General features: G+C 36.6%; 1 protein-coding gene across 3 annotated transcripts in view; it reads left to right on the top strand.

The window, feature by feature from the left end:
• Positions 1-14226, top strand: part of LOC116463738 (arf-GAP with Rho-GAP domain, ANK repeat and PH domain-containing protein 2) — a 182333-nt gene that overhangs the window by 58044 nt on the left and 110063 nt on the right. For all 3 annotated transcript variants that reach the window (XM_058434826.1, XM_058434827.1, XM_032146988.2), the window contains exon 9: positions 7900-8078. In XM_058434826.1, coding sequence (XP_058290809.1) covers positions 7900-8078 — 179 coding nt within the window. The remainder of the gene's footprint in view (positions 1-7899; positions 8079-14226) is intronic.

The following is a 14226-nucleotide window of genomic DNA, read 5'->3' on the forward strand; positions in this document are numbered from 1 at the left end:
TACAACTCACCATAATGTAGAATCAGTGGGATCCCTGAGCTTGTTTTCTTGCAACTAAGTGGCCCCATCTGGGGCTGATGGGAGACAGTGACAGATTGTCAGACATTAGACTCTCATAAGGAGCACACAACCTAAATTCCTTGCGTGTGCATTTTATGGTAGAGTTTGTGCTCTTTTGAGAATATAATGACACCTGTGATCTGACAGGAGGCAGAGCTCAGGCAGTAATGCCAGTGGTGGCTATAGATGCAGTCAGGAGTGGCTGTAGATACAGATGAAGCTTCGCTGGCTTGCCTGCTGCTCACCTTCTGCTGTGTGGCCTTGTTCCTAACAGACCATGTAATGGTACCAGTCCATGGTCTGGGGTTTGGGGACCCCCGCTTTAGCTGACTGTACAGGCACAGTAATCATTCTATGGTAGATTTTGGAGCATCTTTTATATTTCTTGAATTCTTTTCATCTACCTCATCTATGGGACACTTGATGGTAAAAGCCGATCCAAAGATGGCACATGTTTTCTGGATTGAGTTTAAATGTGTACAGAGAAATCTTTTCTGAATTTTGTTTGAATAAGGGTTGGGGAGGAGCCAGAGAAATTAAAAGTTCTCTGTTGTGTATTTTATTTGACTATCATGTCATTAATATAAATTCACTAGTTTTAGTAATTTAGATAATACCATTGCATTAAGAATTAGGATTTTAACTTATTTTATGGACAACTTTCATTTAGGAATAGATATATAATTCAACTTGATTTTTTATTTTTTTTTTATTTTTATTTTTTTTGAGACGAAGTCTCGCTCTGTCACCCAGGCTGGAGTGCAGTGGCGCAATCTCGGCTCACTGCAAGCTCCGCCTCCCGGGTTCACGCCATTCTCCTGCCTCAGCCTCTCTGGGTAGCTGGGACTACAGGTGCCCGCCACCACGCCCGGCTAATTTTTTTTTGTATTTTTAGTAGAGACGGGGTTTCACCGTGGTCTCAATCTCCTGACCTCATGATCCGCCCGCCTCGGCCTCCCAAAGTGCTGGGATTACAAGCGTGAGCCACCGCGCCCGGCCTCAACTTGATTTTTAGAAGTACTTCTTGGTGCTTTAATTATTTGAATAATAATGGTATGGGAAATTGACTGAATACCTGATATGTGCCAGACACTTTGCTGATTCTTCATTTTCACAACAGTCTTATAAGGTTGGTAGTATTAAAATTAGTATCCTTTTTTTTTTGAGACAGAGTTTCACTCTTGTTGCCCAGGCTTGAGTGCAATGGCGCAATCTCAGCTCACTGCAACCTCCGCCTCGCGGGTTCAAGCGATTGTCCTGGCTCAGCCTCCCAAGTACCTGAGACTACAGGCATGCATCACCAAGCCCAGCTAATTTTTTTTTGTATTTAATAGAGACGGGGGTTTCACCATGTTGGTCAGGTTGGTCTCCAACTCCTGACCTCAGGTGATCTGCCTGCCTTGGCCTCCCAAAGTGCTGGGATTACAGGCATAAGCGACCGCACCGATCCATTATTATCCTATTTTTACAGATAAGAGTGTTCACCACCAGTTGGAAATGACTACAGTGTTAACTATTATGGGGTAACATTTTCTTTTTTTTTTTTTTTAACTGCTAGATTTCTGGCACATATGTTAGTGCATAGCACATAAAAAGTCAATAAATATTATATACTACTAAAACGTTTCCATTGTTTCTTGGGGTACTCAATAAATGGGTACATTCCAGCAGGCCTTCACACTGGAGCAGCTTTGTTCAAACTGCGGATTACTGAGATAAACTTAGTGGTTTATGATGTCACCAGAAATACCCTCCCTCAATAAAAAGACAAACCCCAAACAGAAAATAATAAATATCAAAGTGCATTGCTTAAAGTATGTGTTATATTGTGAAACCTATCTATGTACATAGTGTATAGATGTAACATAAAAAAAAAGTTTCTTACTTACTATTTAAAAATAATGTTGAACGAAAGCTAGAGTCCCAGAGTAGGGGTCAGCAAACTGATCTGCAGCCTAAATCTGGCTCAGTGCCTGTTTTTGTAAATAAAGTCTTGTCAGATAACAACCACTGTCATTCATTCATTTCTCATTCATTCTCACTCAGTGGTATCATTGAGAAGTTGTGGCACAGACTGCGGCCAGTAAAGCCTAAAATGTTTACTATCTGATTTTTCAAAGAAAAACTGTGCAAACCCCTGCCCTCAAGCATTTTATCTAGAATTACCTATGTGAGGAGCCACTTTTTGTGAATTATTGCCTGAAATTTAGAAAATTGTCCACAGTTGTGATACTTGATATGGAACTTCCATTTGAAATCACAGTTTTTCTCTTACTGTATTTCTTGAAGCACATGGCATTGCTTCTCTTGAATGACTATCATGACAGTCTTTCCTTATGGTTTGGTTTTCACCACTCTGAAAGGTGACTGCCTGTTTCTTTGAGGTGCTTATCACCTTTCTCTTGGCCTCTCCAAATGAATTTCACGTTGCTACGTAGCCTGCATTTTAAGATAGACATACTAAATAAAGCTTCCAACTTGTATGAAAATCTGTTTAGCCATATTTACTTGCCACATTAAAAGTTAAACAGACACATTTTATTTAAGTAGAGTGTACCAACCCACACATGTTTAAAAATTGCATGTTCACAATTGACAGATAAATCCTTCTGTGGTGTATAGTTCATCTTTCTGATATAAACTTGGGGCAGTATAAAAATTTCATTAACTTCATTATAAATTTATTGTTTTAAAATAAGTTGTAGGTCTTTAATTTTTGAAACCATAGACATATTGCTTCAGTGAAAACAGACTGTATACACATGGAATTACTGAATGAGTTATTTTGATTAAAAGTTCTTTTTACATAGTAACAACTCACGATTTTAAAGATAAGCATGTGTAGAGGTGTGTGTACGTGTATATATGTATATGTTTATGCATCTATATGTTTAGTATGGAACTTTCAACAGTACACTAAATATATTAAGTGATCTTTTTTCCTTCTATGTGTACAAATGGTTCATTATCTTTTATTTTGTGGTAACTGGTAGATCAACTATAGTGGCTTAAGGACTTTGACTTAATGAACTTCAAGCTAAATTCAAGTCTATTTTGGTTGAGTGAAGAAGCAAAATTAAAGTTTAGAACAAAAAGGGGAAAGTTTTGGCATCTTAACAGACATGAATTCTTTATTTTTGGTGATAAGGCTTTGAATGACCTATATACAATAGCTATTCTTTGTCTTCCCTGACCAATGTTGTTATTTCTAAACTGCTCCATCCCCCCCTGGTGTTACTAAGACACGATTATAGTTTGGAATCTTTTCCTCACAAGTTTTCTAAGGCTCCTATCCCTCCCCTGCCAATTTCCTAATGAAACATTGTTCTTCTCTTAGTTGCAAGTCAATTTTATTGTAAAAATAACATTTAAAAAATACACTTCCCAAAGTACGAAATTTGGTCTGACTCCTGTTGTTCTCAAGCAGAGTCGCTGGAATTGGTCTGTGGGTCATAACAGCTATTGATCTCTCCAATCAGTCTGTATTCCTTTGCACCTGCAGTCACACATGGAGATGTGATACATCAAAACACTCGTGATGTTAGCCAGGATGGTCTCAATCTCCTGACCTTGTAATCCACCCGCCTCGACCTACCAAAGTGCTGGGATTACAGGCATGAGCCACCATGCCTGGCCGGTTTCTGAATCTTACTGAGAGTAAAAAGTACTTGTGAGGTCCAAAAACCCCTACACGATCTGGTCTTTCTGTCCTTATCTTTTTCTGTTCCCTTTCTCCTGTACTATGGTTAGTTCACCTACAGGGGCCTTTTGGTCCTTGAATATTACCAAATCTGCTGTTGTGTCAGGGCCTTGTTACATGTTCACCTTATCCTAGAATGCTCTTCCTCCAGCCTGCTCCTCAGCTGGACCTGCTTCTTTACTTCCTTTCCCTTTAGGCTTTTGGCTAACCATCCCCTTCTTCTGAGGTTTCTTATGTATCCTGTACAAAATAATACTCCCTGGGCCCCTCATCTTGTGTTTATGTTACCCAATTGCACTTGCCACTATGTAATGTATATTTAAGTTTTTATCGCCTTCCTCTTTTCACTAGAGTGTAAACTCCAGGAGAGTAAGGTCATGGTTAGTCTTGTTCACTGCTCCATTCCTGGTATTCAGAATAGGTTTGGGAACATAATAGGCTTAGTAAATATTTGTGTGAGTGATTGGTTATCAATTTGAAGAACAACACTTATGTGCACTACTTCCTTCTCTGATATTGATCTGGAATTTCATTGAGGGAACTGTAGTCAGATCATATTATCATATCAGAAGTAAAGGTCCAGCTAAACTTTATTAGATAATGTTGTTGGTGTTTTGCATGGCCCTTATGTAGTAATCTCTAGTATAACCAATCCCTTGTTACTAAGGAGTATGCCTACTGCTAAACCCAGTAGTCCAGAGAATATTGTCTCGATTTTTTTTAAGCCTCTTTTTTTTTTTTATTCTTATACTCTAAGCTGGCATTCCTGAAAACATCAAGAACTAATCTGAGGTTTTAGGAATTTACTATTGTCTTTTATTTATATTCTAGCATAATCACAAGAAAATGGCAATTTCAACACTTATTCTTTGCTTTCCTCACTCCCTTTCCTTTTGTCCAGCCTGGAATGCTATTCTTAGAGCCAAGCCATATGTAGGTCAGAGCTTGTTTCCAGAAGGAATGGTGCTTAGCACAGTGCTAAGATCAAGATAGACACTCAATAGATATTTGTTATCAGAAGAATAAGAAGTATCTTGGTTTGAAGAACAGGCAAAAGCTAGCACAGTATGTAACTTTGCCCTAGACTCTTGTCCAATGGGAAATCATTATTTGGTTTGGAATATTGTGACTTATCGAAGCATATTCCCCCATATCTCAGGATGCACACATTGCATGGCTGAATACAGATGACACTTGTAATCTATTTTATTGTGTTTGGGTTATCTGTTCCGTTGTTCCTTTCCATTGACATGGGTAATTCAGAATAAACTGAATGTTACTATTAATTCCTGTTCTTCTTCATGACTGTTTACTTCCTGTTAGTAACTGAGGCCCTCAGGAGCTAGATAATTCTTCTAGGCTATGTGTTGAGATGCAGCCAAAGTAAGCTTAATTCCAACAGATGCAGTTGCCAGTTTTAAATTAATTCCTGAGAAACTGAAATATACGCTAGCAGTAATCTAAAAGCCATAGAAACTTAGGCCCAACTCATTAAATTATGACCTACATTTCAAACAGTGATTTATATGGATTAGAACAAATAAAGAAACAAACAAAAACCATTCTGTACCATTTACTCGGCAGGGATATCTTGTGTGAAACTAATGATCACAAGTAATAATCAAGTTAAGTGGAAGGTCTGTTGCTGTAACTGCAAATGTAATAAATTATTGTAGTGCAATCTGGATCTGTTTATGTGGATGGAAAAATGTAGAATAGCTGCTGCATATGGACATTGACTTAGCTACTTGAATATTTTAATGTCTTTTGGTTTATGATGTATAACAATGCTAGGGACATTTGATAAATATTTCATCCTGATATATTGCAACAAGCACCAATTCTTTTTTTTTTGAGAGGAAGTTTCGCTCTTGTTGCCCAGGCTGGAGTGCAGTGGCACGATCTGGGCTCACTGCAACCTCAGTCTCCCAAGTTCAAGCGATTCTCATGCCTCAGCCTCCCGAGTTGCTTGGATTACAGGCACCTGCCACCATGCCCAGCTAATTTTGTTGTGTGTATTTTTAGTATAGACCAGGTTTCACCATGTTGGCCAGGCTGGTCTTGAGCTCCTGACCTCAAATGATCCTCCCCTCTTGGCCTCCCAGACTGCTGGGATTATGGGTGTGGGACACCACACCCAGCCATCAAGCACCAATTCCTGGAAGATTATGTAACACCTGCAATAAAGCACTATTGAATGAGTTTTTTAATAAACATTTTGACTTTGGTCATTAAAGACACAACTGATTTTATTAGTTTTGAAGGTGAAGAAGAACAATGATAATTGAAAAAGTAAGACTCATTATGAAATAACTTTGGATTCATGTTTGAATATGAGTAAGTGTAATATGGAGACTTACTTCAATCCACAGTGAAGTCACTGGGCAGACCTGTCTGAGAAGGATCTGATAAACTGTCCCATTTCCCAAACTGGGCTCTGCTTTCTCTTCCTCCTTCATCCTGTGAAAGCTTTTACTACTTGTGATTCAGTATGTTTTGCTTTATTTCCTTTTTCTTTGATAACTACTTCTCCATATGTTCTGGTAGCCCAATTTCCAGCCTTATAGATATAGTTGTACCTCAAGGTTTGCCAGTTTCTTCTCCTTTTACGCTCTATGTTTATTCATTTCCATGGGTCTTCTCATGTACAGGTTACTATTGTTCACATAGTGCTATGAGTCCACCTGGATGCTCATGCCACGGCACTGAACACCTGAGGTTTTTCTGTTAACTAATTGGATTCTCTTTCTTTGCCTGGCTAATTTTTGAGGCCACGTTACCTTTTATTCTGAATAATTTGTTTTTCTTATCAACACCCATCATATATATACAACTATTATTTTTCACTCTCCTAAATGCCTTAATTCCTCATAAGTCATTTTGTTTCCATTTTCATAGTATTTTAAGTCTCCGTTGCCTGGTTCCTGATCTTCAGGCTTCCAGCATGGTCTACGTGTCATTGTCTGTATTATCATAATGTCTTTTTATTGATAAGAATGCAGAAATGGTTTTCCTTTGCCTCTGTAATAAAGACAACATTCCTAAATGGGCAGTATGAATTCTCTGGTCATATTTCCTATTTTTTTCTGTGTGAGTTCAGAATTATAAATGTATTCATTGATAAATTAATCCCTGAATGGATGTTGGTTTTTCTGCCTTTGTTCTTATGATGTAGGTACTCTCTAACCTCTGCTCAGAATCCTATTCTCTTCCCTCTTCCAAATTCTAGTTTTGTCCTTTGAATTGCTCTTCATCCTCAAGATCTACCACATATACCTCTTTTTTACTCCCATGGTTCCAAGAAAAGTTGTTCGAGAGTTAAAATATTTGATTCTCCTAATTTTAATGCTAACTTGCTATATGACCTTCAGCAAATCACTTATCTCAATTGACTCATATATTATTTGATACCATTTATATGACATTTATACGACTGTGTTCCATTATGTGTTCAAATCTTGCTTGACTTATAACTTTCATTGCTCTTTGGGGACTAGATCAAATTCCTATGTCTGTAACACAGTTCATAATTGAAGGTCACTTAGCTTTTGTGGAAGCAGTAGGAGAACCAAATTTTAATTTGCCAGGTGAAATGCTATTGTTAATTACTGTGGTGAGCGTGGAATGGGAAAGTGACACTGAAGCAGGCATACTCTAGAGTAGGTTCCAAGTGATTGTTTGAAAGTAGGATTTTCGGGGTCTTTGAGTAACTGACTTGCCACATAAAATCTGTTAGTTGTTAGGCAGCAATATCACATTCTTCTATTAAAAGAAAATCTAATCTCATGAGTGATCTAAAAGAGGACTTCTCAGATATTAACAGGGATACAAAGCATCTGTAGTTCTTTTTAAAATACAGCCTGTGATTCATCAGATCTGGAATAGGGCCTGAGATTTTGCACTTCTAATAAACTCTCAGGTAAAGCCAATGGAACTGATTTCAGGACAACTGGATAGTGTTACTCCTTTTCCCTCAAATAATTGAGTCATTGGCCCTGTTTACAGTAGCATTTAGATTGTGGTTGTGGGAAAGAGTCTGTTACTTATGCGTTGCAAAGATCGTGGATTTCTTCTTGACGTTTCTGTGTCTATGTAACTTATATGTGGATTTATGTATTTTCTCCTGTCTTTATCTTCAGAGGAGAGAAATGACTGGATCAGCATACTGTTAAATGCACTGAAATCACAATCCCTTACCTCGCAGTCTCAAGCTGTTGTTACACCTGAGAAATGTGGATATCTCGAATTGAGAGGCTATAAGGCAAAAATTTTTACTGTGTTAAGTGGAAACAGTGTGTGGCTTTGCAAAAATGAACAGGTGAGCTCTGTTATAGTCATTGCAAATTGCTGCTATTTTATTATAGTAACAACTATGTTTCGTTTGGAAGAATTATTAGTGATTTTACTTATAGAGTCTTGTTCTGGCATTGTGTGCTCCACTAAATATACCAAAGAAATAGTGATTTTGTTGAATTTTCTTGGTGTCTCCACCAGCAAGAGAGTACCTGCATCAAACTTGAAACTGGACATCACCTTTTATGGTATTGAGGAAGTAAAATTATTGAAAATAATTTTTGAAAAGTATTATTTAGTTGAAATAACACTATACATGAGAGAACAATTAAGGGCCAATGAACCCTTACAGCTGTTGATGAAATAGGACTAGTTCTGCACCCTGTGCTGCTGTTATTTTTGTGATAGAAAATTATAGGGTAAGCACAGGTAACATATTTGCTTGAGTTTACAGAATATTATTGGTCTGTTTTATTTTGAGCAGATGTATGTAAGGTGTATATATATATATATATATATATACACACACACACACACACACACAGACACATCTATATAAGTACAAATTCAAGTGCACATGCATACATACATCTAGCTATACACACATATCACATCTACATAAATAAAATTGATTAAAATTATTGGTTTACTAAATTTGATTAATATCAAAGGACTCAATAGAGTATTTAAATGTTTTGATGAGTCTGATGGTGAACTAAAATTTTAACAAATCCTGTTAGCTTTGTTTGATTCTTTAGACTTTCTTTTTTCTAACATTCCTTATTTTTAATATGTATAATATGTAATTCTTTACCTCCTTTTTTTGGAAGAACTCCTTTTAAAATCTTTCAGCCTAGAATATATTAGATGCTTAATAATTGTGGAATTGAACTGTGCACTTGGATAGCTGATCTAAGATGAACTCATTTTATAATACATTATTATGGGTTATAGTAAGGTGGAATATAAATGCTGATTATTTTTTATAAGAAAAATAGGAATATCAAAACAAATAGTAGTTTCAGAACAATTAACTATAGGCATCCTCTGAACTTTACTGTGAATTTACACATTAAATATTTTGGAGGAGAAGATATCTTAGCCAATTAACAGTTGAAGGCATCATCAAGCACTTTTGGCCTATTAATAGTGTGTGTAGTTAGCATATTCCTCAAGCATAGCTTAATAATGTTTACAAATTGAATATGAACATTTCAGTCTACAAAATAAGACGATTACAACTTTTCTTATTGGAATGGAGGTTAAAAATGCATAATTTGCATGTATCAGTATGGAAGTTACTCTGCCAAATTAATCGAGGTATTCAGTTTATACTTGCGTAGACCTGATAGCAAGACTTGATAGACTTGCAGAGAGTTCAAATGATTAGTTTCATTGCTCACATTAAACTGAGTTTCTGTTATTCTCTAGGAATAAGATAGATATTTAAAAAGTTTTATTAACGCTTTCTCATTAGTGAAAATGTACATGAAATTATTGCCTCAGTATTAGGAATTGAGTGTGAAAAGCATAATGAATACTATTTGCTGAGTACCAGGCACAATGGTAATTAATTTGTAGACATTTCATTTTAATCTTCACCACAAATCTACGAGGAAGACATTCTTTGTCTATGTTTTGTAGATGAGGAAAATGAGGATTAAGTAATAGGTCTAGGAATTACAGTTTATAATGCAGAGTTGAGTTTAAAACCAGAACTGTATAACTCTAATTCTAGCTTCTTAACCACTCTACAAACTGCCTTTTTAAAGTCTAGGTTGAAGAGAAATTTTCTGACTTGTGAACTTTTAGAAATAGCCTAAGGATTCTTTCATTGAATAATTTAGTTGCCCAGGAGTTTCAGGGTATGCTTTCAATAAACATTGTATACCATGTCAGGCACACTAAAAATGATGGGTTTACTGAGAAGCACACAAGTCTTGTCTTCCAAGAGGAAAAGTCAAACAAGACCAGAATATGTGATGGATGGTGAGGTCAGTGCAATAATAGGTTGTACAGGAGTTACAGATAGGTGCAAAAAAAGGGCATCTAATGAAGTCAGTGAATTAGAAGCATTTCCATGTACATGAGAAATGAGTATATTCTCCTTAAAAATTAAAGCATTAAGGCTGAACCTCTCTCCATCTTTTGATAAGTAAACATATTTTTATGCTTGTATACAACTTTTCTATGCATTAACATACACACACACACACACCCCTTTAAAATGTATACTATTGTTTGTGTATATGTGTGTGTTTTTTTAAATTGCATTATATCATATGGATTCAGGTATTAAGGGAGTTGGTCTTTAGTCAGTCTTAAAGAACGAGTTGGCTCAAGAATGAGCCGATAAGGAAGGCCGTCCACGTTCAGGCCCTGGCATACCATTCCGTTTTCATCTATTTTCGCATCCTGGTATGTGTCTTTTTCCCCAGAGGAAAGTTGCCCATTGGTTTTCTCCCATGATGGAGCACATGTGAAAAACCTGGTGACATGCTAGGTAAAGGGTCTTCCTCTTCAATGAAGAGGGCTTTCTGCCAGTGTGGGCATCAACCTGTGTTTTAGGAAAAGCACTAAACAGTAGTAAGATGGTTTGATGCAACTTCGAAAAGTTTTATACAAACACACACACACACACACACACACACACACACACACAGTAATCTTGTGTATCTTTTAAAGGTGATGAAAAGATCTATTCATCATAAAAATGTAAGTGATGTTAGATTTGAACCTCTGTATCTTAATTTGTGTTGGATTTAATTTAGTGACATGCAACAAGGCTTAATTATTTTTATTTTAAAATGGGATTTATCTCACTGTGGTTTTGATTTGCATTTCTCTGATGGCCAGTGATGATGAGCATTTCTTCATGTGTTTTCTGGCTGCATAAATGTCTTCTTTTGAGAAGTGTCTGTTCATGTCCTTTGCCCACTTTTTGATGGGGTTGTTTGTTTTTTTCTTGTAAATTTGTTTGAGTTCATTGTAGATTCTGGATATTAGCCCTTTGTCAGATGAGTAGGTTGCAAAAATTTTCTCCCATCTCACACCAGTTAGAATGGCCATCATTAAAAAATCAGGAAACAACAGGTGCTGGAGAGGATGTGGAGAAATAGGAACACTTGTACACTGTTGGTGGGACTGTAAACTAGTTCAACCATTGTGGAAGTCAGTGTGGCGATTCCTCAGGGATCTAGAACTAGAAATACCATTTGACCCAGCCATCCCATTACTGGGTATATACCCAAAGGAGTATAAATCATGCTGCTATAAAGACACATGCACACGTATGTTTATTGCGGCACTATTCACAATAGCAAAGACTTGGAACCAACCCAAATGTCCAACAACGATAGACTGGATTAAGAAAATGTGGCACATATACACCATGGAATACTATGCAGCCATAAAAAATGATGAGTTCGTGTCCTTTGTAGGGACATGGATGAAACTGGAAAACATCATTCTCAGTAAACTATCGCAAGGACAAAAAACCAAACACCGCATGTTCTCACTCATAGGTGGGAATTGAACAATGAGAACTCATGGACACAGGAAGGGGAACATCACATTCCGGGTACTGTTGTGGGGTGGGGGGTGGGGGGGGCGGGGACAGCATTAGGAGATATACCTAATGCTAAATGACGAGCTAATGGGTGCAGGAAATCAACATGGCACATGGATACATATGTAACAAACCTGCACATTGTGCACATGTACCCTAAAACCTAAAGTATAATAAAAAAAAATAAAAAAAATAAAATGGGATTTATTGCCCACATAACTTAACAGCGTGAATAGAATAAAAAATAATGAAATTGACCTACACTACCCTAACATAGGAACTATTTTTATTTTTCTTGCCTCTAATTTATACATAGTTTTGGTAATTTACTTTGGCAGTTACTCCAGAGAGAGTAAACAGACAGTGGCTAGAGGTGGAAGGGTAGCTATTACAGCAAATGTTGAAGAGTTTTTTAAAGCGGAATCTCATTTATTGCAAAGAAGATTGGACTGGGAGGTTGAAGTTGTGGGTTTTTATTCTTGTTCTGCTATTAATTGGCTCTGGTAATTAAGTTAGTCTCTTTAGGTTTAAATGGCATCGTGTGAAGAAGGAAGATGGATTACTATCTCTAAGGCCATTACTTAAGTTGCATGTTAAAATTCCACATTTCTGAGCTCATTTCAGATTTGTTAATTCAGAATTTCTGGAAATGGGTTGTAGAATCTGAATTCACAAAAAAGCACCCCAGGTGATTCTGTGATGGATGAGCCAAAACACACATTGTAAAACACTGCTCTCAGTTGTTTTCTTCTTAAAGCCTGAAGATAGGCTTTAAGAAGAAGTGGAAAATAACTATGAAAAGATTTGTAAAAATATTTGTTAGAGTAGAAAATGGCATAGTAAAAGCTGACACTCAGATTCTTTACCTAATTACCGTGCTGCAAAACAGTGAGGTGCTAATATCACATAAATTAAATGTCATCCCTTAAATATTTAGCACCATTTCACAACTTCATTCTGCTTTAATTTTTGCACATTTTCTCCCATTCCTTATCTCTGCTTATGTTTTGGATGCCTGCAGTGTGTTATAATATGACAGTTTTTTCATATTATTTCAGCATTGTATAAAATGAGCTGTGTAATTGGGTTTGTATAGGTTACACTATAGTGACCGTGTTTCTGGATTCATTCATCCACGTGACACATGTAGGGGGCGTCTTCTCATTTCTAGGCACTGCTCTAGAAACTAGGGGTACAGTGGTAACCCACAAGATCTCTGCTTTCTGGGGTCTTCCTGATGGGGTAACACATAATGTCAAATAAATAAATTAGGTTTCTGGTAACCTTCTATATGTAGCCTTGTCTTCCTTTCTGATGGTGATGATGATTATTATTGGCAAGAATTCCTATGACCTGTTTCTCAAGAGTAGTTTGCATTTAAAATGTTACAGCTATGTGATAGGAATCCAGTTACATTATAACCTTAAAAGTATTAGATTTATCATTTTTATATTCCCAAATTGACAGCGTGAATGTTTACTTTATTCACTGCTGTGTCCTCAGGCAATAAGCTAGCACTCAGTAAATATAGGTAGGGTGAACTTGTTGAATTAATGATCATTTATAGCTGTTTTTATTTTGACACAAGAGTTTTTTTCCTCCAATTATCTTTTAAATTTTTTTTTTCTCAAATTGTCTCTTCATCTTCTTTGTCCATTTATTTATTGGGATCTTATGTCTTTCTTGCCAATTACTTTATGCTCTTTATATAAGAAAGACATGAATCTTCATATTTTCTACAATTTTTTTCTGAACTATTTTGTTTGCTTTTCATTTGTCAATTCCTTTTTGTTTTGTAGAAATTTTGTTTATGTACTAAAGTGTTTTTTAATCTGTTCAAAGCTGATAGAGCTTCCGTATTCTGGAACAAAAATTATTTTGTAAATTATCTTTAAATGATAGGGTATAGCGTGTAAGTCAGAGTTTTTTAGAAGGTAATCAAATATGGACATATATTTAAATATATGAATTCTTAAATAAATGGTATTGCTAGTTGAAAGGAATTTCTGCAAGTGGTCATGAGGAAGAGTTAAGACAATTGGCATTGGTTTCCATTTGTTCTGTTGTCCTGACAGCCAGTCTCCCTTCTTCTCTTGATACTTTTTTTTAATATCATGTTAATATTAATGAATTCATTACAACCAGATGTCTTGCTTGGTGGGTTTGAGTATCCATTTGATGATAATTGTGGCATTGAGGTTTTAACTACATAAACTCACTTGATTAAACATTCTCAGATCAGGGTATAACAAGAGACTCATCCTCCCTCATTCCCCCCCAACATAATGTTCCCTGGTGTTCTGGCATGGGAGTGAAACTCTAATAGAATTTAAATAGACCTCATAGGGCGACGGGTTGTGTGGCACAGAAAGGAGCAGCAGGATGGAGGTGGTGGCCTCAAATTCTCTGGGTTCTGTATCTGGCCAAACTCTGCATCTGGTGTTTCCCAGGAAAGCTGGTGCCAATGTCATACAATGCCACATCTGTTTTCAACAAATGTTTAAGCACCGAGTTCTTAAATTCCTGGCATGGAAACCTGGCATCCAGTAATTCCAAAAATAGGTTTGATATTTCAGCAGATTTGGGGTTAACAAACCCTTCCTTA

This window comes from Hylobates moloch, unplaced genomic scaffold (genome assembly GCF_009828535.3).
Source record: "Hylobates moloch isolate HMO894 unplaced genomic scaffold, HMol_V3 SCAFFOLD_56, whole genome shotgun sequence".
Taxonomy (NCBI): domain Eukaryota; kingdom Metazoa; phylum Chordata; class Mammalia; order Primates; family Hylobatidae; genus Hylobates; species Hylobates moloch.